This window comes from Myotis daubentonii, chromosome X (assembly GCF_963259705.1).
Source record: "Myotis daubentonii chromosome X, mMyoDau2.1, whole genome shotgun sequence".
Classification (NCBI taxonomy): Eukaryota; Metazoa; Chordata; class Mammalia; order Chiroptera; family Vespertilionidae; genus Myotis; species Myotis daubentonii.
The window spans coordinates 52,034,019-52,060,821 of record NC_081861.1 but is presented as its reverse complement, the minus strand read 5'-3'; the positions used below and the strand labels follow the sequence as shown (position 1 = coordinate 52,060,821).

At 41.9% G+C, this 26,803-nt stretch overlaps 1 protein-coding gene across 3 annotated transcripts in view; it reads right to left on the bottom strand.

Annotated features, from left to right (window-relative positions):
* Positions 1-26,803, bottom strand: part of COL4A6 (collagen type IV alpha 6 chain) — a 402,326-nt gene that overhangs the window by 39,477 nt on the left and 336,046 nt on the right. For all 3 annotated transcript variants that reach the window (XM_059680110.1, XM_059680108.1, XM_059680109.1), the window contains exons 8-20: positions 26,404-26,439; positions 22,796-22,858; positions 21,780-21,815; positions 21,554-21,595; positions 20,450-20,542; positions 19,335-19,388; positions 9,198-9,257; positions 7,809-7,853; positions 7,267-7,320; positions 5,982-6,051; positions 4,813-4,920; positions 3,584-3,733; positions 2,589-2,693 (exon numbers count right to left, since the gene is read on the bottom strand). In XM_059680110.1, coding sequence (XP_059536093.1) covers positions 2,589-2,693; positions 3,584-3,733; positions 4,813-4,920; positions 5,982-6,051; positions 7,267-7,320; positions 7,809-7,853; positions 9,198-9,257; positions 19,335-19,388; positions 20,450-20,542; positions 21,554-21,595; positions 21,780-21,815; positions 22,796-22,858; positions 26,404-26,439 — 916 coding nt within the window. The remainder of the gene's footprint in view (positions 1-2,588; positions 2,694-3,583; positions 3,734-4,812; positions 4,921-5,981; positions 6,052-7,266; positions 7,321-7,808; positions 7,854-9,197; positions 9,258-19,334; positions 19,389-20,449; positions 20,543-21,553; positions 21,596-21,779; positions 21,816-22,795; positions 22,859-26,403; positions 26,440-26,803) is intronic.

The window sequence follows — 26,803 nt, the reverse complement described above, 5'->3', positions numbered from 1 at the left end:
GGCTGCACCTAGGGATTGGGCCTGCCCTCTGCCACCCGGGAGCGGGCCTAAGCCAGCAGGTCGTTATCTCCCGAGGGGTCCCAGACTGTGAGAGGGCACAGGCCAGGCTGAGGGACCCCCCCCCAGCCCCCCCGAGTGCACAAATTTTTGTGTACCAGGCCTCTAGTACATATATATATATATATATATATATATATATATATATATATATATCCTATCTAATAAAAGAGAAACATGGTAATTGGCGTACAACTGCTACCCTTCCCATTGGCTAATCAGCGAGATATGCAAATTAACTGTCAGCCAAGATGGCGGCCGGCAGCCAGGCAGCTTGAAACTAACATGAGGCTTGCTTGCTTCAGTGACTGAGGACTCCAAGTGCCCCGCCTGCCTTGCAGGCCTCTGAGCCTGCAGTTTGAAACATTTTAACAAATATATCTCAGAGCTGGAGTCAGAGCTGGAGTTATACATTGTTTCGATTACCTACTTTCAGCAGCGGAGGCCTAAGAGCTGGAGCCTCAGAGCTAAAGCTGGCCCAGAATTAAAAAAAGAAAAAGAAAAAAAGGAGTGGTTGGGAGCTTCTGTCACCCGCCAGCCTGAAAACAGCACTCAGCCCCTCACCCAGACTGGCCAGGCACCCCAGTGGGGACCCCCACCCTGAAGGGTGTGTGACCAGCTGCAAACAGCCATCATCCCCTCGTCCAGGCTGGCCAGGCACCCCAGTGGGGACCCCCACCCTGATCCAGGACACCCTTCAGGGCAAACCAGCCAGCCCCACCCATGCACCAGGCCTCTGTCCTATATAGTAAAAGGGTAATATGCCTCCCAGCACCGGGATCAGCGGAGCCGAGAGGCCTCCCGGCACCGGGATCAGCGTGACAGGGGGCAGTGACCAAACCCCCTGATCACCCTGCAGCTCTGTGTGTGACAGGGGGTGGGGCCACAACCTCCCTATCCGCCCTGCTCTGTTTGTGACAGGGGAAGACGCCCCAACCTTCTGATCAGCCCTGCTCTGTGCCTGATATGGGGGAGCTCCCCAATCTCTGATTGCCCTGTGGCTCTGTGTGTGACAGGGTGCAGCGCCCCAACCCCCTGATCGGCCCTGCTCTGTGTGTGACAGGGGGCGGTGCCCCAACCCCCCAATCGGCCCTGCTCTGAGCCTGACCAGGTGCTGCACCTAGGGATTGGGCCTGCCCTCTGCCACCCGGGAGCAGGCCTAAGCCAGCAGGGCATTATCTCCTGAGGGGTCCCAGACTGCGAGAGGGCACAGGCCAGGCTGAGGGGCCCCTCCTTCCCCCCGAGTGCACAAATTTTTGTGCACCAGGCCTCTAGTATATATATATATATATATATATATATATATATATATATATATATATATATATATATATATATATTACAGTTGTTTTTTTTTAAAAAAAAGATCCTAAAGGGTCTTTTCTTACATTTAGAAAAGTGATAATTCCTGAAACTCTGAGAGAACAGACTTTCCTCAAATTAGCATTTTTCAAGTATGATCTATGGACTTTCTGCCTGAGCCACCTGTGATTTTTGTTTATAAGGCAATTTGCTGGGCCTCACCCTATATCTAGTTAACCAGACCCTTAGGTAGTCTGACAAAGAATGTAATTTTTAGTAATTTCCCCTAGGTGATTTTCATGTACAATGAAGGTTGAGAATCACTATCACTGTTAGAGAAATCCTTCTGAACCCATGGGAATATAGAAGGGGAAACATTAGAATTGTCCCTCTTTTAGGAGGGAGAATGGTATCAAGAAGTACACTAGCTCTATAGTGAGTTAGGGTAAGGCCAAAGTTAATATCCTAAATCAAGTCTTGCAATTTAATATCCTTGTTCCCAAATAACAGGGCAATAAGAAAAGAGAGGAGTAAACTGGAACCTCTCTGAGCTTGAGGAAAGCTGTGAATTACTTGAGAGAAGAAGAACAATTTTAGATACCTGAAACCAGTAGGCCATCCCCAAACCTCTCTTGGGCCAGTTGTTTCACCTTTTCCTCCATCTCTTCCTCTACCCTGGCCTGGACTGGAACTATAATGAATTGATTCAATTAAGCTTTAGCATCTCCCCTCAGAGTATGAAACAAAGGAATAACCCAAAGGCATCAAGAAGATGAAGAGAGGCGTGCAGCTGAATCAATCAGTCCTTCAATATCAGTGGAGGCTGAAGTTGCTTTTATGGAGCCTGTTGGCTTTTTCAGAGTGCCAGGTCTTGACCTGTTCAGAGTTTTTTTCATTCAGGCTGAAGGTAATGCATGACTTCTAGCTTTGGCCTTGCAAACTGAGAAAGGTTGCATCATGTGCTAGTTAACACCCTGGGCTCCTAGCATAGTTTCTGCAGGTGGATGGGTAGGAGTAGCCTCTGAACCACTTCTTCTTGTGTGATCTCAATTGCCAACCTCAGTCTTATAAGCCCAAATATAGCACTCCTAATAATCTTATACTCAAATCCCCAATCAAGATCCAAAATTGCTTCTGTTCAGATATTTAAGGCTGTGGGTTTGCTCATTCCCTGGAAAGCCTTCTCCAGGGAGTTTGAGGAACAAATAAACCCAAGGGGACAGAATCACCTTTTACTCCTTTGAGACCTTGGTTTCCTTTTGGACCTCGTTCTCCCCGGAGGCCAGGAAATCCTGGCTCTGTGCTTTGTAGGGTTCCAGGCTCAAATGCTGGACCTTCAGGAAAAAAAAAGAAACATAAAATATTGGCACCTTACATGAGCCTGGGCTCATTTGACTCAGCACAACAGCTCAGTCACCAAGGCTTGGGTTCTCAAGACTCAAAAAATGAGATTAAAAAAAATCCAAGACAGGGACCTAAAGTCTACAGTAAGTCCATCTTCTGTTGGCTTGATTAACTCTACTACTAATTATAAAATGTCTACCAAGTTCTAGGCACTGGACCACATGCTAGGAATACGAAATTGTACAAGGCAGTTTCAGTAACTCAGTAGTCCCAATGTCTATTCCAGAGAGGGCTCTTAGGACAAAAGAGGAAATGGGTGCAAGCTGCAGTGGTCATGGGCTTTAGGTCTCAAAGAAACATGCTGGGCATATTTCCATCCTTTCTCTTAGAATCTAGAATCCCATACTCAAGTATAAGACCTACAGAGAATAAGCCCTATGGAGGCTTTTAGCAGCCTCCTTGAGATTCAAGTTTGGCTTCCCATATCTCAGGCCCTCAGTCCACCCTTGAGGACAAGGAAAAGTTTGAAAGAGCCAATGTTTCTTCTTTGGAAGCTGGAAGATCAGAGGCCTAGGGACTGAGAACAGTGAAGAGTAAATGAGTACAAAAGTCGGAAGGCATTAGGTAGTGTTTGATCATCAAGGTGGCCCAAGTTTGCTTGTTCCTTGATGAACATTGTGATTGCTGTGGTTGCTAACTTGTAGAAGCAAGGCTCTGACTCAGAAAGAATGGGGCCTTCTTCACTGCTGCTCTGTAGTTACCATGTGTCCTGGCTTAGCTGCTATACCTGTGCAATGCTCCCTCCCTCAAATGTCATGACTGTTTTGCAGTCCGGATCACACCTGAGTCTCAAGACCAAAGAGAGAAATGAACAACTTACCAGGTGAGCCTGGTAGGCCTGGTAGACCTGGTGGGCCTGGCAAACCATCTTTGCCAGGAAGGCCAGCTGCTCCAACTGTGGTTTGGCCTGGGTTTCCTTTGTTCCCTTTCAGGCCTGGAACTCCCTGTGGCCCTGGGTCACCTGACACACCTGGAAAAATAAGCCCACACAAAAATACTAAGCACATCACCCCACTTACTCTTCGGGGGTATTCTACTCAGTGGCATACATTGGAAACTAAACTACAAGGGAAGAATTTGGGAAAGCATTTGCCCTTCTCTTACATCAAAGTTAGAAAGATCCTTGGGAATCTCCTAACCTAACCTCTTGAGAAATTAAGGCCCAATGACATGAGAAAAATTGGTCAGGGTGCAGAGCTTCTTAGTGGCAAACCTCAGAGGGAAAATTGGGTCTCTAGCTTCTCATTTCTTGATTTTTTTCCAGTTTGGTGCTGCAGTCAGCTGTACTTCTTCCAAGTGGTTGCTTTAAAAGCACAGGAATCTTTACAGAAGCTCATTCCAAGGAATTTAGAAACTGGTACCTTTAAAATAATGTCTGAGCCCCAGCCAGGTGGCTTGGTTACTTGGAGAATTGTCCTGTACACCAGAAAGGTTGAAGGTTGGATTCCTGGTCAGGGTACATACCTAGGTTACAGGTTTGATCACTGGCTGAGGATTTAAGATAAAATAAATACAAGTAATGTCTGAGTATTTATATTTGGGACATCACTGCCTCCCAGACTCTGGCATGCCCTTTCTATTTTTGTTACTATAGAATGCCATAGGGGTATGCCCCTCAAGTGATTGCTTTATGGGTACTTTCCATAGGATGCTGGGGCTAATTATGCACAGAGCGAGGGTCTGGATACCAACTTTCCTCTGAGCTTTTGTTAGGGCCTTCTGTTAAGCATCAACTGGATGGCACATCCTCAGAAGAATGACAGGGCTCCAGCAGTCCAACCCAGGTTTCTTTAGCTGCTGCAAACCTCAATGACAGTCTGGATTGCCTATTTAGCTATAGCACATTACTGAGGCCAAAGGAAAGTTGTCCACCCAGGCTTACTCCTCATATACATTAGCCTTGGGCTGGCAGTGAGAACCTAACTGACTAGTCAACCTTTCCTTTGTCTTTGGCTAGGTATGTACTAGACCAGAGATATAGAAGGGGATACTGGACACCAGAGTAGAGAGATAACTGATCTGTGTAGGAGGTGGGTTAGTTTGTTTCACCTGGTAAAGCTGGTAATCCGGGGATGCCAGAAGAGCCAGGCAGGCCCTGGATGCCTTCATCACCTTTAAGTCCTGGGAGGCCTGGAATACCAGGGTCTCCAGGATAACCTGGCATTACAATGAAATAAAAAAAAGAAGTAAGCAAACCCAGAAGACACTCACAAATGCCACAAAATGCCTAAGAAAAGATGCAAGGAGATGTCTTCAGGTAGAGGTGCCTTTCTTGTCCTTCATAGGTCTCTCCCAGATGCTAATGGCCTCATGTGATAGTGAGTCTACTTGAACTAAGACTCCACTAGTGTTCAGAAATGCTCTGGCCAGAGTTTGCCTCCCATGGTAAGATCTGGCAAGTACTATGAAGTTCCTGCTACTACTAGTAATCTGCTATAATGCCTCAAATATCTACCATTTGGGTTAAGGGGTTGGTTGAAGTCTACTGGTATTATTCATGTTATACACATAGGTTTTTTGGGAGAAGACCAGAGGAAGACACTGTCAACTGTTAATGTCTCAGCTTCAATGGGTTTACCAGACAGAGCTTGAGCTTGAGAGGATGAGGGGAGAAAGATAAGTTAGGAGACCCAGGTTGAAGAGACACAGTAGTAGAAGCCTTTGATCAAGCAAGAAGTAGCTGGAGAGAGTGGGCATCTGGATCTCTGGAGAAGGCAAAGGGAAGAGTTAGGCACACACAGTAACTAGAAAAAAGAGAGGTGAAGACAAACTTTCAAAGCATCATTCTGTTAACCAGTTGCTTCCCCAAGGATACATTTTTATTTCCAATGAAATTGTCAAGCTCAAGCATGCATGGGATCATGTAGCTGAGACCCTGAGTGTCCCATAGTATCAGGCTGAAGTCAGTCTAGCTGGGGAGTATATCAATCCTTCCCTAAGCATCACTAGAATAACAATTTTTCTCAAATCCAGGCCCAGGCTAACTCAAACCCTAGTCTTGGTAGATCCAACACAAAAATGCAGTAGGGTTTGGCTTGTTTTCCCAAGACATTGGAGTTAGCTTCACTCCCCAAGTTCAGGACCCAGGAGGAGCCCTTGGAAGTGTTGGGTTTAGCAGCAATCCAATGGCTGACAAAAGATTCTTTAAATAATTATAAGGGATATAGAATTTAACCCCCTGTCTTTTCTTCTATGCTCAAATCAATGAAAAATTGCACCTGAGATCACAGCACCATCTGTATCGATGTAAACATCTGGGCCTGGCAGGCCAACACCACCCTTTTCTCCCTGCAAGGATTAAATACATTAAACACAAATATTTATGTGACCTCATCACCTAAGACCTATGTGCCCTCAAATCCATTCCCCAGAAAAGTTTCTCCTTCTGCAACCCCTGATTTCCAGGGTCAACTAGTCCATAGGTTAATTTCAAAGACGTATCAATTTAAGTTTAAGGCAACACAAGTCAGGTCAGAAGTCTGATACTCAATTGCAACCCTGTCAAGAAAAGGGATCCCAATTTCATTTTGTAACCTGACTCTAGGAAAACCTGCTCTGGGCCTGGAAAATATATCATAGAAATAGATAACATGGCTACACCCAAGAGATGCCAAAGGGGGAGGGGGAGCAGTGTTTCAACATTTTCCTCACTCTCAGCTGGCCTGGGACTTTGATATTGTCACTGCTCTTGTTAGTGAAGGTCAGGCAGAAGAAGTCAAAGGAGTCTTAATTGTCCCCCAAAAGGGACTCAGATACCATAATCAGATACAGTGGCATATTTAGAGTGGGGTGGTGGGAATTCTCTGTCCTAGGTGCAGGCAATAAGGGAATGCATTGCCAGTAGAGAATTTAGGAACAATAATAAAACTGAAAAGTTGGCAATTCTAAGCAATGTCAATAAAAAAATATTCCTCCTTGAAGGGATGGATTTGCTACCATGTTCCCCTCCCCCATTTAGTCTACCATTTATCAAGTAGTATTAAATAATTCTCATCACCTTTGTGTATTAAAGTAGGATGTATGCATTTCATGTGAAAAAGATGACATCTAAAATGTTAAAATACTTTAAAGATACTTTATTTCATATGTAGGCTTTTGCTATGGTCTGAATGATTGTGTCCCCCTTCCAAATTAATGTTGAAAACCTAATGCCCAAGGTGATTGTAATTGGAGGTGGGTCATGAGGGCAGAGCTGCCCCAGTTGGGATCAGTGACATTATATAAAAGGCCCAATAGAGTTATCTCGCTCTTTCCATCATATGAGGACACAGGAAAATATAGGTAGCAAGCTGGAAGGGGGCCTTCACTGGAACTCAACCATACTGGCATCCTGATCCCAGACTTCTAGTCTCCAGAACTATGAGCAATAAATTTCTGCTGTCTATAAGCTACCCAATCTGTGATATTTTGTTATAGTAGCCTGAATGGACTAAACAGCATTTTTGGTAATTCTTCACTCTTCCTTCTCCCCAATCCTGGATTTTTACTTCCCAACAACATTACCTTAATTCCTGGCAATCCATTAAGCCCGAGGAAACCTGAGGACCCCTTCTTGCCCTGTGACAGAACATAGTTACAGCTAAGTTGAATGTCTACATAATGGTGTTTGGATTTGGCCAGTGCAAATGGCACAGGGACATTGGCTGGCATTCAGGGTATGTATGGATCCTACCTGACTCTGTAATCTGTTACAGAAGGCCATATGGCACACTAGGTAGCCAACTTGCATGCTTGGAGGTACAAGGGCCAAAAGGCTAGAGGTGAATATAATCAGGCTGGCCTTGCTAAGGACTGATAACATGATAAAGAAGTATGACCACATCATATAGCATGACATGGCATGGCACCAAACTTGACACTGGATACTCATCTTCTTGGTTGCAAACAAAAGAAGAGTGGTTGAGTTTATACCAATTAAAGGGAGGTGGAAAATTTGCATTATAAGCAATGTCTCCCTTTGGATTGATAGTCATGTTAAGAAAAGTGATGGGACCTTTAGCTTCAGATTTTATACACCAAGGCTTTAATAATATTAACCAAAATACCTGACTCCCTGGAGGTCCTTGGACTCCTTCTAAACCCATGGGACCCTGTAAAGAGAAAAAAAGGCACCTGAGAAAGATTAATAGCTCACACTAGAAAAAGCCACTAGATTTACATAACAAAGCTATCCAACTGAGTTCAGGGTTTAGCAGCTCCTAAAATCAGGTAAGAGAATGTTCCTAGACCTGGCTTAATGACTTCTTTCTAACTACTAATCCATCAGGTTGAATAGCCACCACACAGAGCATTTTTAAAGAGCTAAATAAAGGGAAACATTTTAAGCACTAAGTTGAATTTGGTAAAAGGGCTGGGTGGTATTATACTTAGTCTGCATTAGCTCCAAGTCATGAGATTTTTAAATATATTGTGGGAGAGCCGCTTGTCTCTCACTCCAAATGCATAATTTGTTGGTGATTGTGCCTTTTCCAGACAAGGGAGTAGGGAAAAGTAGAGAAAGAGAAAGAAATGGCAGGGTAATGGATGAACATTGCTGAAAATTCAAAAGACTCTTTAACAAGCTTCATGATGAAGCTAAAACACAATTCTCTAAAGTGTTACTTCTTTAAGGCTAAGGCTGACCATTTGCTTACAGTGTAAGACCCAAGTGAGTGAAGTTATTTTTCCTCTTGAAGTGAAATTATTATTGGAAACTGTTGACTCAAAACATCACCACAATCTAGAACTTCTCAGGCTTGTTTCTGTTCTATAAAAATTGCACTTGGCCCTCTTTCTTCCATTTCTGCATCCCCCAACTCTCACCCTTGCCCATATTCCCACATGATAGAATGGAATGAAAGCAAGACAACAGTCACATAATTCTTTAGCCCAGAAGGTAGTTATACATGGGAGCAAGGGGAGTAAATAGTCTGAGTAGTCACCTGTATAGGGGGTACATCATTCTTTATTCAAAGGAGCCATTACTTCCAGGGAATGGGTAAAAGTGGAGAGAAGGTAATCTTAGGGGCCTGCCAGAAGGCTGAGGAAGAGAAAGAAAAGCTTAAGTGGCCCTAGCTGGTTTGGCTTAGTGTACTGAAGGGTCCTGGGTTCAATTCTGGTCAAGACATGTACCTCGGTTGCAGTCTTGATCCCCGACCCTGGTTGGAACACATGTGGAAGGCAATGAGTCGATGTATTTGTCTCACATCAATGTTTCTCTCTCTCTGTCTCTTCCCCTCCCTTCCACTCTCTCTAAAAATCTATGGAAAAATATCCTCGGGTGAGGATTAACAAAAAAAGTGTCTAAAACAAAAACTAATAAAAATAATTATTAAAAAAAGAAAAGCTTAAGTGGCCATAAGTTACATAACATAAATTTGAAAACAGAAAATAAAATGGACCAGGTGACTTAACAGACCCAGGCAAGCAACATTCCAGGTTCCTACCCTACCTACCCTAGGTCCTGGCAAACCAGGGATGCCTTTTTCTCCTTTTTCTCCTGCAGTTCCAAATCCCTAAAGGGAAAAAGAAACCATAAGTTATAACATTCATTTCCTCATAGGTCTTCTGGTTCCATCCAAAGCGCAGTGGTAATTTCAAACCATCTCCATTGTTCCACTGGGGAGGCTCACAATGCTGAGTCTCCTATCACATTTGAGAAGCACATAGGACCTGAATATAATTTGAACCATTCATTCAAGGTTACATTTTGGTTCTAGAAGTAATGTCTTCTCCCTCAAACAATATTGCATATATTTATAGTAACATGGACTAACAGCATAGAAATGATAAAATATCTAACCCCATTGATTTTTCAGATGGGGAGAATAACACTCAGAGGGGCTAAGCATCTTGTATGGGTTACAGAATCAGAAAGCCCGGTTGTCAGACTTCCATTCCAGGACCTTTTCCATGAGAATAGGCTTCCTTCCACCATCCAGGAATTTGGGTTTTTGACCCTCAAATGAGGTGACACGCGAACTCATTTTTTGGTTGATTTTTCTTTGTTAAATGGCATTTAAATATATAAAATAAATATCAAAAATATAAATCTTTGTTTTACTATGGTTGCAAATATCAAAAAATTTCTATATGTGACATGGCACCAGAGTTAAGTTAGGGTTTTTCAAAATGCTGACACGCTGAGCTCAAAAGGTTCACCATCATTGCCCTAGGAGCACTCCAAATGGGGACTGTGACATGGTTTCCAATCCCTCTTGCACTGCTCACAAGAGATGAGGGCTTACAGCCATGGACATGACTGGAGGATTCTCTATGAAGAGGCAGAAATCCAAAAAAAGCTGAGTGAGTGAGAAAGAGCTTCCTCTGCTCTGAGCCTAAGCAGAGGTTCTCAACCTTCCTAATGCCGCGACCCTTTAATACAGTTCCTCATGTTGTGGTGACCCCCAACCATAAAATTATTTTCGTTGCTACTCCATACCTGTAATTTTGCTACTGTTATGAATTGTAATGTAAATATCTGATATGCAGGATGTATTTTCAGGAGTCGCGACCCACGGGTTGAGAACCGCTGGGAGGCAAGCATATTCTGGACCCCAAAATACAGAAGAGTTCATTACATAAGTGGATAAAGACTTTCCCAGAAAACTGAATCAAAGCCATTTGTTACTGCTTAAAATTGGATGTTCTGGAAAATAGATTTTGGCAAACAACATTTAAGCCTATTATGAGAGTAAAGGAGGCAGTGAAGCTTTCTTACATGTAAGCTTGTAAAAGACACTAAGTGTTGTGGCACGTTACCTGTTGTCCTCCTGTTGTGACCTGGTTCAACTGGTTGAGAAGGCACTGTACAAATCCTGTTTGTAGTTTTCTTCCACTTATGTAGTGAGAGTATTCCCATGGGTACTGACAACTAGCTGAATAGCCCTTAGCTTTCTAGGCCCAAGGTTTTTTTGTTGTTTTATTTTTTAATGTGGATTGTTTTGTTGTGTTTTTACTAGGGGAGAGTGTGTGTCTGAGAATGGTCTGATTCAAAGCAGGCTTTGGTTTCTATTTGCCTTTCTCTTCATCTGCAGTTGTGTGCCAAATAGCTCAGACTGCATGCTGAATAGGATTTCTATTCAGAAGGCTTGCAGGTCAAACTGAATGCAAACTTATTTGAAATCTCAGTTCTGGATCTCAAATTGGAAACCAATTCATGCTGCCACCTGGTGGAATGTGTGTATTGGCCTCTGAAGTGAAGTACTTCATGCAATGTTCTTTGTCCTGTCCATGGAAGCTATGGCAGCTCAGGCTGCCCTAAACACTAAAAGTGCTAAGATGGGTTTTATAGTTGACAAGCAGAAGAATGATATCACACTCACTTCTGTCTCCTCCAAGGACATTACTGCAGGCTGAATGCATACAAGGCCCCATACATACTTGTTGAATTAAATGGAATAATTGCCCAGAGAACAAAACTATTTAAAACTATTTAAAATGTCTAGGAACTGTCTTGTGCCCCCCCATACATATCTTGCCACAGTTGTAAAGACAAGGGGACCTTGTCTTCCTTCTTGCTGTGGTCTACAAATCTGTTTCTCAGAGAGAAGGTCTGAGAATTTGCACAACAACGTGAAAAAAATAAATACATAAGTTTAAAAAGGAAAAAAAAATAGTAATCTGTGAGTGTGTGTTAAAGCCAATACAAAATAGATGACTTGGCAAGATATTGGGCTGTAGGCTCAGCTTGTCTCCAGCACAGGGGGCACCATACAGGGCCCTGCTGAACAAGCTGTTCTAGCAAAACGTCCTAGGACCATCTAGTCCTTACAGGTATGCTCTCCAGGGCCCTGATATACTGGTATTTTTGGTTTAAGGATATTAGTCAATTTTAGTCACTTGGTCAGAAATAAGGGGGAATGACATAGTCACTGGGTCAGGGTGGGGAGGACGGTGAAAAAAAAAGGCAAGCTGACTTACAAATTAGTCACAGTGATATAAAGTACAACACAGGAAATATAGTCAATAATAAAAATATGCACAGTGACAGATGGTTCCTAGACTTATGGTGGTGATCACTTTTCTAAGGTATACACACATCTAACCACTGTTGTACACCTGCAACTAATGTAATATTGTATGTGAACTTAATTTAAAATTAGATATAAAAATAAAAGTTAAAAATGGGTACAGTAAAAAGAAAACAAAGAAAAGAAACAAGCAAGGTACAAACACTAGGCTGGAACCAAGAGATGTCAGACCCCACTGCCCAGTGAAAGACACTGTGGCCATGGGCCTCAGAGACATTCTCCCCTGAGAGGGAGGCCACCGTGCAGTCACACTCTGCTTGAGCTTCTCCCTCAACCCAATGACTTCCTAGGGCCCCAGTAAAAGCAATGGAGATGGCTAGACACCCCTCCACAGCAAGGGTGGCTTCTCTAAGGGAAGGCAGGAGGGAGGCTGAAGCATGATTAGGGGGTGGGAGGTCATGTGGGAGGGCCAGGGTGGGATTTGTGGCAATATTTGGAACCTAAACTGCAGAAATCTGTTCTGCTTGGCATTTGAGGGCAACTTGAGATTTGAAACTTGAGAGGTTAGGAAAGTGGTCTCCTTCTCAACTCTGTCCATGTCACACTGCTGCTATTGACCATCAGGGCACCAGGGCCCAGGGCCTAGCTTAAGTCTGGCAAGCTGGGTCTTCATCTTCAAAGGACCTACTTGAAGTGCCTGGAAAATGTGGTGCACAATTGAAGGAGAACACCACCTGCCCAGTAGCTGTCTCAGGTCCACTCAATAGGTACCTCAGGATTTGCCAGTTTCTTCGCTCTCTCCTCATCTTTTCTATTTTGCCCTACCCTGTGTTTGCCAGTTCCTTGGACAGACAACACACAGGTGCATGATTCCAACAATCTTCATGGGAGTATCTGTGGCCTACAAGTCTTAGTATTCTCCTGGAGACAATGGGGTGAAATGTGTGAAGCTGAGACTGAGCCAAAAATCAGGGATATTTGGTCACTGCAAAGGGTGCAAGAGAAAGAAGGCAAGGCATACATAATATCAGGCTGGCTACTTGTCAGCAATTGCTGCAAATATTTAGGCTTATATGAAAGGGAAACAAATTGTTAAAGAGAACAATTTGGATTCCCTAAATATTCCATTCTCAACTCTGCCTTGTGTGGATAATTGAAAGTTTATGTAAGGGGTTTGGATTTCAGAAGTGTGTTTCCCCTGAAAATCCCAAAGTATCTTAAACATGTTACCACCTTTCTTCTCACAAATTTTCTGTCATAAGACACAGAAGGTACCTATGAATGTTCTCATTAAGCAGGTAGAGATGTTAGGAGTGAAGAAATTACATGATTTGGCAAGTTTTCATATCAAATCTATTCCGAAGTGAGCTGAAAACTCTGGCTTCTTGATTTCCAACATCTGAAAATATGCTGTGTTATATAAAGAGAGGCGTTTTTCAGCTTGGGATGTATTTACAATCAACTGGAGTTTCTATTTTTCAGCTCACATTGTGAAACACTGGAAATGCTGAGCTTCAAACGGTATTGCAATCTATCACCCTGCATTGTTGTCAGCCAGTCTCTTTTTATTTTACAGGACAAAAGGGAACAGGGTGAAAATGCAGCAGGGGGAATTATTTGAGGTAGACCCTGGAAAAGAATGAGAGGGAGGGAGGGAGAGTGAGCCAGTAAATCCAGTAACACCAAAGTTCCACCACCATAATGACAAGAATGAACTGGACTGTAGGGGGCAGTGTGGTATGGGGAAAAAGTTCTGAGTTGGCTAGAAGTAAAGAAAGCTGAATTTCTGTTTCAGTTCTGCTAATAATTTGCTGTGTGACTCTGGACAATCAATCCTTTCATCCGTTCAAGCCATGGTTTCCTCATCAACACAAGGAGATAAGCCCAGCCCACCTTGCATACCTCACAGGCATCACTAGAGGTGACTAAAATCTATGTGAAATGCTCACAAAAGAAGGTGCAAACCTTTTTCCCTAGCACACTTGCAAAGCACTTTATATCTGTGCTGCCCAATTGAAATATAATGTGAGCTACTGTTATTTTAAATTTCCTAGTAGTCACCTTAAGAATGTAAAATAAATAGGGGATATTAATTTAATAACATTTTATTTAACAAAATATATGGTAAATATTGTCATTTCAACACTGAAGTAAAAATTGTTAATGGGACATCTTAGATTTTTTCTCATACCCAGTTTTTAAAATCTGGTGTGTATTTCACACTTATGGCACATCAAACTAACCACATTTCAAGAGCTCAGTAGCCATATGTGGCTAGTGGTATCATTTTGGACAGCACAGTTTCATACTTTGCAAATAAACTCTACGTACATTGAGAGTTGGGCCTCATTGAGAGTATGTCCATTGCTATATTACAGATATACAAAGAACTTCCGAGACTTGAAAAAGTCCCCAAACGTAGCTGAGTCTTAAGCCCAGGTGTCTTGTCTCCAACAGTAGGGTTCTCTTCAATTCTGATTAATTAGATGCTGAGCTGATTATAATCAAGGACACTGAACACATGATTCTCTGCTCTCCTGTGTTTCTACAGAGTAACAGGATCATCAAGGAAACAACCTGTGCCACTGGCCCTACTGGCTCTGTTTTCTGGCCATCCAGAGAGACACAGTGTTTCAAAAAACTGTAGAGAAGCACTACAGTCAATCATCCCAACTTTGCCAGCAAGCAGTCATATTCATTCATCTTTGATTCATCCATTTCCCTCCCTACCCCTTCATCTAACCCATGAAAACCTTGTCAGATTCTCCTTCAAAATACATCTTATGATTTAATAGCCATATCAACCAGATATAATATGTGGGCCTCATTTGGATTCTAATTCCAGTGAGGCAATTATAAATAATACTAGAGGCCCGGTGCACAAAAATTTGTGGACTCGGGGTGGGGGGGTCCCTCAGCCTGGCCTGCGCCCATTCACAGTCCAGGACCCCTTGGGGGATGTCCACCTGTTGACTTAAGCCCACTCCCTGGGGGATCAGGCCTAAGCTTGCAGTCAGACATCCTTCTGACAGCCAGGGAGCCCTTGGGGGATGTCCGACTAAAGGCTTAGGCCCCCAAGGGATAGGGTCTAAACTGTTAGTTGGACATTCTTAGTGCTGCCGCAGCGGTGGGAGAGGCTCCTGCCACCACCACTGTGCTGGCCAGCCATGAGCCAGCTTCTGGCTGAGTGGCACTCCCCATATGGAAGTTCACTGACCACCAGGGGGCAGCTCCTGCATTGAGCATCTGCTTTCTGGTGGCCAGTGCACATCATAGCAACCGGTCATTCTGCTGTTCAGGCAGTGTGCATATTAGCCTTTTATTATTATTATATAGGATGTCCCTATTTCCCTCCTTTTGCCCCCTCTACCCAGCTCTTGCCCCCCACCTCTCTCTGGCCATCACCGTACTGTTTTCTGTGTCCATGGGTTGTGCATATATCTTCTTTGGCTAATCCCTTCTTTAAATTCACTTCTTTAAATTTTTATTTTCAGATATGTGCTTATAACTGCACTATTATATGTTTTCTATTATATCATTTAGAATTAAGATATTTTTTAATTGAACCCTTGTAAATTTTAGCACAATTTAATAAATTATGCTAGAAGCAAGTAGGAGACTTTTCATGTAATGCATACACATTTCAATTAATATTTTATTAATTTTTAATTTTTTAATATTTTAATTTGAAATAATCTCATACATGTAAAAAAACACTATAAAATAATACAGCATATTATATGTATCCTTCACCCAATTTCTTAGGTGTTAATAATTTAAACATAACCATTATACAACTAACAAAATTTGGAATATATTTTTCTTATAATCTCTTTAATGTTACTTAATCCATTTACTTTGTTTTTGTTAATCTTCACCCAAGGATATTTTTCCATTGAATTTTAGAGAGAGTGAAGAGAAAGGGAGAGAAACATTGATTGGTTGCCTCCTGCACATGTTCTGATAAGGACTGGGGATCAAGCCAGCAACTGAGGTACATGCCCTTGACTGGAATCGAACCTAGGACCCTTCAGTCCACAGGCTAATGCTCTATCCACTGAGCAAAACAGGCTGCAGCTTAATTCATTTACTTTTAATCTATATGAGTCTTCATATTTAAAGTGGATTTTGTTTTTGATTCACCCTCATAATCTGTCTTTTAATTGGTGCATTTATGCCACTGACTTTCAGAGTGCTTACTGATAGAGTTACTACCATATCAGGTGGCATCTGGGGCTTCTGGGGCCGGCCTGCCTTGCGGCCTGGGACCCGCCGATCGGGTCCCCGGCGGCAAGGCAGGCCAGCTTCTGGGGCTTCTGGGGCCGGCCTGCCCTAGATGGCAGTGCGCTGGTGGCTCGCACTGTCCCACCCTGCCTGTAGTATGCAAATTAGCCGCCATCTTTGTTGGCGGTTAATTTGCATATTGTGCTGATTAGCCAATGGCAGGCATAGCAAAGGTACAGTCAATTACCATGTTTGTCTATTATTAGATAGGATATTTATGAGACAATCACAAATCTGAATTCTTTCTTATTAACTGATATTAAGCAATTATTAATAATTAATATCTGATGATCATATTGTCATTATGCTTTTAAAAAGCCCTTATCTCTTAAGAAATGCTGAGGTATTTATGATGAAATAATATGTCTGTTATTTGCTTCAGATTGGCTATGAGTTGGCAATTATTGACATTTATACCATTATGCCATTCTCTCTACTCTGTATATGTTTAAAATGTTCTGTAATAAAATGTTTAGCCCTAGCTGGTTTGGCTCAGTGGATAGGGTGACAGCCCGTGGACTGAAGATTCCCGTGTTTGATTCTGATCAAGGGCACATGCCTGGGTTGTAGGCTCCATCCTCAGTAGGGGGCATGCAGGAGGCAGCAGATCAATTATTCTCTGTCATCAGTAATGTTTCTATCTCTTTCTTCCTTCCTCTCTGAAGTCAATCTATACTAGTAATAGAGGAATATGCAAATTTTCCTGGATGCTGTCACAGTAACAGTAAGGACCAAACAGCAGGCTGCATGGGGAGACAAGGCCGGCAGGTGGGGCAGTTGGGGGGTGACCAGGCTGGTGGGGAGCAGTTGGGGGTGACCAGGTTGGCAGGGGCAGCAGTAAGGGGAGATCAGGCCAGCAGAAGGGGCAGTAAGGGGTGACCAGGCCAGCAAGGGGGCAGTTGGGGGTGACCAGGCCATCGGGAGGGCAGTTACAGGTGATCAGGCAGGCAGGCAGGCAGGTGAACAGTTAGGAGTCAGCGGTCCCAGATTGTGAGAGGGATGTCCGACTGACAGTTTAGGCCCGATCCTTGGACATCTCCCAAGGGGTCCAGGTTGGAGAGTGTGCAAACTGGGCTGAGGAGGCTCTACCCTCCCCTCCCCCACGTACATAAATTTCATGTACCAGGCCTCTAGTAAAAATATATTTTTAAAAACTGTAAACTTTTTACATTTTGAATGCATGCACTTTCCATTTTCACTATCACCCTAGTCCAAGCCACTGGACTGCTGTAATACCCTCTGTTTGCTGCCTCACTCTCCCCATTTTCTCCACTCCCCCATATCCTCCAACCAGAGTGATCTTAAAAATACAAGTCAAAGCCTCCTAATAGATTCCTGCTACATTTAACATAAAAGCCATATTTGACCGATAAAAGTCTCCATGATCTAGATCAACAGTTCTCAACCTGTGGGTCGCGACCCCTCTGGGGGGCTAATGACCCTTTCACAGGGGTCGCCTAAGACCAATGGAAAACACATATATAATTACATATTGTTTTTGTGATTAATCACTATGCTTTAATTATGTTCAATTTCTAACAAAGAAAATACATCCTGCATATCAGATATTTACATTATAATTCATAACAGTAGCAAAATTAGAGTTATTCAGTAGCAACGAAAATAATTTTATGGTTGGGGGTCACCACAACATGAGGAACTATATTAAAGGGTCGCTGCATTGGGAAGGTTGAGAACCACTGATCTAGATCCTTCCTCTCTGCATTCTAATGCCTGGTTCTTGGCCTTGCTCACTCTGGTTCTTGGCCTTGCTCACTCTGCTTCCATCCACTCAACTTGTTGTTCCTCAAAAGCTCTGAGCTTTTTCCAAACTTAGGGTCTTCATAATTATGGTTCCCTCAGCCAGAAACAATCTTCCTGATCTTCACATGACTTGTTCCCTTATAATATGCATTTTCTTGTTGCTCTCTTTCTTAATATGCATTTTCTTGACCATTGTCCAAAGTAGCCCAACCCATTCCCAATCCACATTCCATCACTTTACTTTTTTTTAAATCTTCTATGTATCCCTTACCATTTGTTTTCTTGTTTATCGTCTGTCTCCTTCCTCATTTTCCCACTAGAATGTACTTTCCTCAAGGACAAGGACTTTTAATTATTGAACTGTTATTACTCTTATAAGCCTCAGAGTCCAGCAGAATGCCTAGCACATAGGGGCTCTCAAAAGGTTTTTTGAGTGAAAGATACAAAGGCAGATAGGAAAGTGAAGATAGGATTACTAAATTTAACTCCCATTTACTGAATAATTGATAAATGTCAGACATGTGCTAAGTCCTTTTCATTAAGTTAAAAATTTGTCAAACCCTAGCCAGTTTTTCTCAATGGATAGACTCACAGGGGTCCTCAAACTATGGCCCACGGGCCACATGCAAATACAAATATTGTATTTGTTCCAATTTTGTTTTTTTTACTTCAAAATAAGATATGTGCAGTGTGCGTAGGAATTTGTTCATAGTTTTTTTTTTTAAACTATAGTCCGGCCCTCCAATGGTCTGAGGGACAGTGAACTGGCCCCCTGTTTAAAAAGTTTGAGGACCCCTGGGATAGAGCATTGGCTTGTGGACCAAAGGGTCCCGGGTTTGTCTCTGGTCAAGGGCACGTACCTATACCTAGTTGCAGGCTCCTCTCTGTCCTGGGCCCTGGTCGGAACTTGTGCAGGAGGAAACCAATCAATGTGTTTCTCTCACATTGACATTTCTCTCTGTCTCTCCCCCTCTCTTCTACTCTCTTTAAAAATCAATGGAAAAATATCCTTAGACACAGATTAAAAAAAAAAATAAAGAAAGAAAGAGAAAAAGAAACTTGTCCAACATCACATAGCTAGAATGTGGTGAAACCAGAAGTCAAGCCTAAGTATGTTTTAACTCTAGAACTTGAGCTAATAAACTCTAAGGTATATAGTCTCATAAGAGTCATTATAATGTTCCCATGCATTCAAGAAACAAGGACATTTCAAATGGCCTGATTGGAGTGGCTTAGTGATTGAGCATCGACTTATGAACCCAAGAGGTCATGGTTCGATTCCCTGTCAGGGCACATGCCTGGGTTGTGGGCTTGATCCCCAGTGTGAGAATGCAGGAGGCAGCTGATCAGTGATTCTCTCTCATCATTGATGTTCCTATCTCTTTCTCCCTTCCTCTCTAAAATCAACAATAAAAGTATATTTTTAAAAAAGAACATTTCAAATGCCTTCTAATAATGAAGATGGTGGAATTCTCTACAATAACCATAGGAAGAAGTCTTCCTGTTAGTCTTTATTGCTATAGCTTTTGTCCAATCAAACACTATGTAGATATTGACAATAAAGAGACTTACTGGAAATCCTGGAGGGCCACTTGTTCCTGGAGAACCCTCAAGCCCTGTTTCCCCCTGGAAAAATAAGCAAAGCTTAGTGAGTGGCAGCAGGAAGCAGTGAACTTAAAGGAGATGGCTCTCTTGAGCTACTTGGGCTGGGCTGTGGGAAACAAATGGGGTATCAGGATTGGGGCATCAAAGGGTGGTGCAAATTACAGACTGCAAAAAATCAATGGTTTGGGGGAAAGAGTAACAATTACATGCTAATTTTCCTATATGTGCCCTGGAAGGACTCTCTAAAGTTTGGGAATGATCATGAATGCAAGTAATCTTTCACATGTTTATAAACTGTTTCTAATCAATGGATACTTCCTATAAACCTGGAGGGAACCTGGAACTATTGTTTGCACAAAGACAAACTTAAAGAAATGGGACTAAACACCTTCTCCTGGCTGGATGCATTGACCAGAGGCACAGAATCATAAAACTTATGAAAATCCCAGGAAAGAAGGGAATGCAGATTACTGAAAAATATCTGGACAGCTTAACAGCATACAACCATTCAAACACTAGTACACCCATATGCACACTCACTCATATCAAAATACAGAGTATAACACATATTGGCTAAACAGGTCTACAGCTTCAGCCGATCAGGTAAATTAGGGCATCTGCTGCCACATGTTGACAATATATCCTTTTTGGCATGATCAAGTTTTAAGGGCAAATAACTTAAAAAAAAGATACTGCAACTCAAAGAGCAACAATTTATATCGTATGTGGTCTGTCACAGTCTTTGGGAAAACATAAGTATTGAGAAAGTTGGTAGTTAGGAGGAAAAACCCAACTCTTCAATATTTAAGTTATTTAGCATCTTGATAATTGGATCTGCACAAGTGAAACACAGAAAATAATCACTTAAATGAATACTCAGAAAACCAAGAACACTCATATCCACATATCAAAAGACAACTTTTCATGAGGGACAAAACAAAGAAAGCTTTAACTTCACTTTCAAACAAAAATCCATTGCCCAGGATCCACTGCCCTTCTAGTGTGGTCAGGTTATTTGAATTGAACTTTGGTATTAATAGGAAAAAGCTTATTAACTTTTTTTGTTCTTAAATATTCACTACCTTAGATCCTTTCTTCCCTTTGGGAAACCCCATGAATTCCAGTTCTCCAGTAGATGGTGGGGGTCCTGCAGGACCAGGGAGACCAACATCCCCCTGTAAGATCAAAAGGAACTTTAAGCAAAGCAGAACCACACAGACCATTTCTCTAGAGGGTGAGTTTGTCCTCTGTAGGTAACTCACAAATAAACTGTCCATTACTTTGGCCTCTTTACCCTCACCATTGTATCAATGAGGAAACAAAACTATCAGTGCCAAGGAGTGAGAAGAATTATAAGCCTGTCCAAATGCATTTTGTACCAGCAGTGCAGAAGAAGGAAGCAGAATAAAGGAAACTGCAGGTTCATGCTTGCCTGGTCATGCATAAGGGTGTTTAGAGGAGAGCAAAAAAGGGGTTTGAGCAAGGTGAATGGACACTTCTCTGCAACTGTGATCAGACTGTTATTGGTCTAATCCTTGTCAAAAGCACAAGCAGAGGCCGTGAAGCCCATGTTAGAACATTGGTGGCTGAATTTGCTCATTGGAGGCAGTGCAATCTACAAGAGGCACTCATGAAGGGGAGAAAAACAAGCTTGTAGTCTCTCTTGAGGCTCCTAAATCATTATAGACGTAAATAGGGGAATGAAGAAGGGGAGATTCAAGAGAATGGTGAAAGCATGGCTAAGGAGGCAAGAGAGAGAGATGAAGAGAGAGGAAGAGAAGAGGAAGCAAGAGGAGGAGGAGGGAAGAAGAAAAGAAGGAAGACAAGGAAGGAAGGAGATAAGAAGCCAAGAAAAGAGAAGAGTAGGTGGCACAGTACACAAATACCCTGGTTGAAGGAAGAGGTAATATATTTCAAGAGAGTATATTTGTAAGACATCCACACTTCACAGGTAGGAAGCAAGAAGACTACAATATTTTAAAGGAGAAAGACCACAATATCTTATTTGTGGCACGTGCACATGAAGTCCTCAAGAGACCTCATCAGAAGATCCATGTGGGTGGAAAATGATCATTTCCCGAGGCAAAAATTCAAATACCCTTACACAAGCAGGCACAAGGTTGTAGCCAGAGACATGTTTTTGGAGCACATGGAATACAAATTGTATTTTGTGAAAATCTATTTACCTTGTCTCCTTTCTCTCCTTGGAAACCTAACCCCATATTCCCCTGGGGCAGGAGGCATAGGGAGGAAAAACAAAATCAATTACTAAACAAGTTCTGGGAACTTCAGTAGGAATGCAGTCTCTTTTTTTTCCACCAGAAAGTGCATTTAATCAAACCAGAATATCTCTGGGGAAACATGATTACTTAATGGAAGGAGGCCAAATGTCTTAAGACACAGTATACTCACGTCAAGACCAGGGAGACCAGGGGGACCTGGAGGACCCTATATTAAAGATGAAAAGAAACAGCACTTTTTAGTTTCAGACAAGAAGAATGTGGGCATGTTTAGAGTACTCCACCCATCTTGGTATAGCCTGCCATTGGTGAAGCAAACTCTAGCTCCCTCTCTCAAGGTTTCTATCTCCCAAATTGACCCAATAATCACATTCATGTTAAGATAGTGAAAGTTTCATGTGTTATTCTTCCCAATAGGCCAATTACTTTGGTGAAGGTAAACCAAAGTAATCAGTGGTAGGATTTTATGCACTGGAGAAAGAAAAATCTGGGCAGGGCTTTCCCAGAACCACACAGATGACTCGCTATGCTTTTCCTATGCCAGCTATGGTAAACAGGATTGGTATAAAAAAGAGAGAGGTAGGTAGAGCTTTCCAAGTTGCAGTGTTGAAAAGGATTTTGAAAATTCTTCTGTGCTCAGGGTAGGTGATGCTGGTGGTAGTATGATTAATTAGCAGCACCAAGGGAGTGGATGGTAACAATAGATATGCCAGGTATCTGCCATCTCTGGGCTATACTTTAGGTTGATCCAGACTAGGTGACTTTGGAAGCACAGAGTGAATAGTCATATTGATGCTAATAAATAAAGACAATACATAACTCCTTATAAGAGCATACTTCCTTTTAATCCTCCAAGAATGGAGTTACCTTCTCTACTAGGAGAACCTACATTTACACAGGTGCACATTAAATCCATGGCCTAGTGCACTGGTTCTCAACCATCTAGCCCTTTAAATACAGTGACCCAACCATAAAATTATTTTCGTTGCTACTTCATAACTGTAATGTTGCTACTGTTATGAATCGTAATGTAAATATCTGATATGCAGGATGGTCTAGGCGACCCCTGTGAAAGGGTCGTTCGACCGCCAAAGGGGTCGTGACCCTCAGGTTGAGAACTGCTGGCCTAGTGGCTAAAGCATTCATGTGAATGAATTCTATGATAACATGGTAGATTTAGTTACTTACTTGAAATCCTGGTGATCCTATAAGTCCTACAGCTCCTGGAGAGCCGGGTGTTCCTCGTGGGCCCTAGAGAGACAAGTTTTTACTAAGGTCATAAAAGCAACACAGTTTCTCAATGAAAATGAAAACATTTGCCCACAAAAACTGCACAAGAATGGGAATACTAAAATAATGGGAATGTCCTAGCCCAAGGTTGGCATACTGCAGCTCGTGAGCCACATGTGGCTCTTTGGCCCCTTGAGTGTAGCTCTTCCTAAGCCTTAGGAGTACCCTAATTAAGTTAATAACAATGTACCTACCTATATAGTTTAAGATTAAAAAATTTTGCTCTCAAAAGAAATTTCAATCGTTGTACTATTGATATTTGGCTCTGTTGACTAATGAGTTTGCTGACCACTGTCTAGGCATCCACTGATACAAGAATTGATAAGTGAACTGCAATACATACAGTAAGATAAATAATAGCAAAATGTAACAAACTACTGATATATGAACCAATGTAAATGAATCCCAAAAACACTGTGCTAAGTGAAAAAGTCTGACCCTAAAGGCTACATATTTTATTATTCTCTTTATATGATGCCCTAGAATAGAAAAAAAACTGATTTAGGATGGAAAAAAAACCTCAGCCTTTGGGCTGAGGTGGGGCAGGGATTGACTATAAAGGGACAGGAAAGAACTTTTGAAGGTGATGGGAATGTTTTATACCTTAAGAGGGTTTTGGGTTACACAAGGATATACATTTGTCAAAACTCATTATATGTACACTTAAGATTTGTGTATTTATTATATGTAAATTTTACATAGAAAAAAAAACTGTAAACAAATTTTGAAGTCCAGCTAATGATAGGCATGCAATTTACTTTAAAATGAGTAAATATGAGAGAGATTGATGGATGGATAGAGATGGGCAGATAGATAGAAATGGGATAAAACAAGTATAGTGATATATTAATGGTTAGGATGTTCACTGCAAAATTCATCCAATTTTGCTGTATATTTGAAATTTTTCATATTAAAGTGATGTAAAAAAAGGAAAATTTTAAAAAAGAATTAAAACAATTACATTAATATCAGGTAAACTAGAATTCAAGGCAAATAATATTACCAGAGATAAGAGGGGGCATTTCATAATGATAAATAGGTCAATTCATCAAGAAGATATAATAATCTTATATGTGCATGCATCTAATAGCAGAGCTTCAAAATATATGAAGCAAAACATGACAGAAATAGACAAATCCACATTATAGTTGAAGATTTTAATATACTTCCCTCAGTAATTAATATTAGTTAGACAAAAATTATCAGTAAGAATATAGAAGATACAAAATATATTACTTTGACCTAATGTTTTTTTTTTTTTAGATCACTATACCCTAAATTAGCTGAATACATATGGAAAGATAGTTCCATATTCCAGGCCATAAAACAAACCCCAACAAATTTAAAAAATATTGAAGTCATACAGAATGTGCACTCTAACTGCAATGAAATCAACTGGAAATCAATAACAGGAAGATATCTCAAAAATTGCCAGATGTTTGGAAGTTAAACAACACATATTTGAAAGGAAAAATCACAAGGGAAACTAGAAGATATTTTGACCTGGATGATAATAGTGATGAAATTAAAAATAAGACAATGAAATCTGAAGAGAAAGATGGTATGGGGAAATGTATGGCCTAATTAAAACTAGGAGCAGTAACAAGGTGATATGTGCTTAGGTAAGGGATGGAGAGGCCAAGTGAAATCAAGACTTAAATAGGTGGAAGAGAAACTAGTGATTTGAAGTTTCCCCAGGGATGTATGATAGTAGAATATTTCCTTGACAATCCTATATAATAAGATTTAATATGCAAATTGACCATCACTCCAACACACAAGATGGCTGCCCCCATGTGGTCAAAGATGGCCGCCACAAGATGGCCGGCAGGGGAAGACAGTTGTGGGCAATCAGGCCAGCAGGGGAGGGCAGTTAGGGGTGACTGGACCAGCAGGGGAGGGCAGTTGGGGGGGGGGACTAGGCTGGTAAGGGAGGGCAGTTAGGGGTGACCAGGTCAGCAGGGGAGGACAGTTAGGGGTGACCAGGCTGGAAAGGGAGGGAAGTTAGGGGTGACCAGGCCTGCAGGGGAGGGCAGTTAGGGGTGACCGGGCTGGCAGGGGAGGGCAGTTAGGGGTGACCGGGCTGGAAAGGGAGGGCAGTTAGGGGTAACCAGGTCTGCAGGGGAGGGCAGTTAGGGGTGACCAGGCTGGCAGCGGGGAGCAGTTGGGGGCAATGAGGCTGGCAGGGGAGCAGTTGGGCATTGATCAGACTGGCAAGGGAGTGGTTAGGGGGTGATCAGGCAGGCAGGCGAGCGGTTGGGAGCCAGCAGTTCTGGATTGTGAGAGGGATGTTTGACTGCCCATTTAGGTCCACCACGATCAGGCCTAAATGGGCAGTAGGACATCCCTCGAGGGGTCTCAGATTGGAAAGGGTGCAAGCTGGGCTGAGGGACACACCGCCCCCCCATGCATGAATTTTGTGCACTGGGCCTCTACTCAGCCACCAAACTTCCCTCTTCAAATCTACATGGTTTATTTATCATGCCTGTGTATGTACATAAACATTGTACCTCTGCAGGTAGGGAAATGATTTCTAAGAGAAGCTATGCAGCAAATATAGTTATTCTACAAATTTAGTTAATACACCACCTAAACCAGTTGTTTAAGTGTAGGGGACTGGATGTCCTTGGTCCTTACTCGTTCATCTCTGTTTGTGTGTGTGCTTGCATACATACTATTTATTGCCTATCTTTTCTCACACTGCTCTCTGTTTAGAAAGCTTCCTCCTATTGCCAGCCAGTCTAAACATCATCCATACTTCTCAGAGGCTACCTTCTCTATCTTAAATATAAAGTATTTCATGATGTATCCTTAGTTGGACAGCATCTCTTCCTTAAAACTTTTGTGGAATTCTTATGCCACATTCCTAATAGTGTTTCACATCCTGGGTCAGGGATGGGGCAGAGACCATATCTGCATTGCCTCAGGGATCACTTGTAGAATATTTTTGAGTGTAGGTGCTTAGTATCTGTTCTGGAATAAAGCAGAAAGGAAGGAACCCTGATATAGGCAATAAGGAAGAAAGGAAGGGCTTTTCTTAAGCCATTTCTTGACAATGTAGAAACTCAAGGAAAACAGAAAGCTCTTATTAATACAACTCACAGCTTTTCATGGACTCACTATTATTTAGAGTACCTTAAAATTTGTTTTATAAAGAACACGTTTTAAAGAAGAGTGTTGTACTTTTGTTTTATTGACAGCACTCTCAACACACAGGAAACACTTAGTAAATGCTTGCTGAATGAAATGCAAAATTCTGTACCAGGGAGTATGCAGTTTCCTGGTCTAAAGGTTTAAAAGCTTTCCTGCTGTGTAACTTTGAGATGGACAGTCTATCCCATCAGTACTTTCTCATCTGGAAAAAAGACAATAGTGTGACCCATTTTCTATGGATTTTTCTTGAGAAGGTCTACAAAGACCTTCAAACACTGAAGGGAAGAATGAAAAGGAACAATCAGTAACTGTTGCCTAAACATTAAGAGCTCAACACATAAGTAACAACTTACAGTGATTCCATCTAGTCCTGGCAGCCCAGGATCCCCCTGAGAAACAGAAAAAGGCAGAAGAGTGAAGAGATTAATAAACCAAGTCTGTGGTATTTCATAGGTAACTGACCTAAAATGCTTGGGCATAAAAACACTTTGCTGAAGCTTAGTCCTCTTCTGTCAAGGTTCTGTGTTTTAAATAATGTATGAATTGGACATATTCAACCATTTACTTTTTTCCTAAGAAAAGTCTAGACTCTAAAAGGCAAATATTATAGCCTTGGTTGAACAGGATTTCATATTTTACTTGAATTAATTAATTTTTACTTTTTCTAGGAACTTATTAGAAACTGTTTTTGTGGGCTGGTGATTTTCTTTCTCTTTTTGGAGGAAAGCAAGCTACATTCCCATGTGCCCTCAT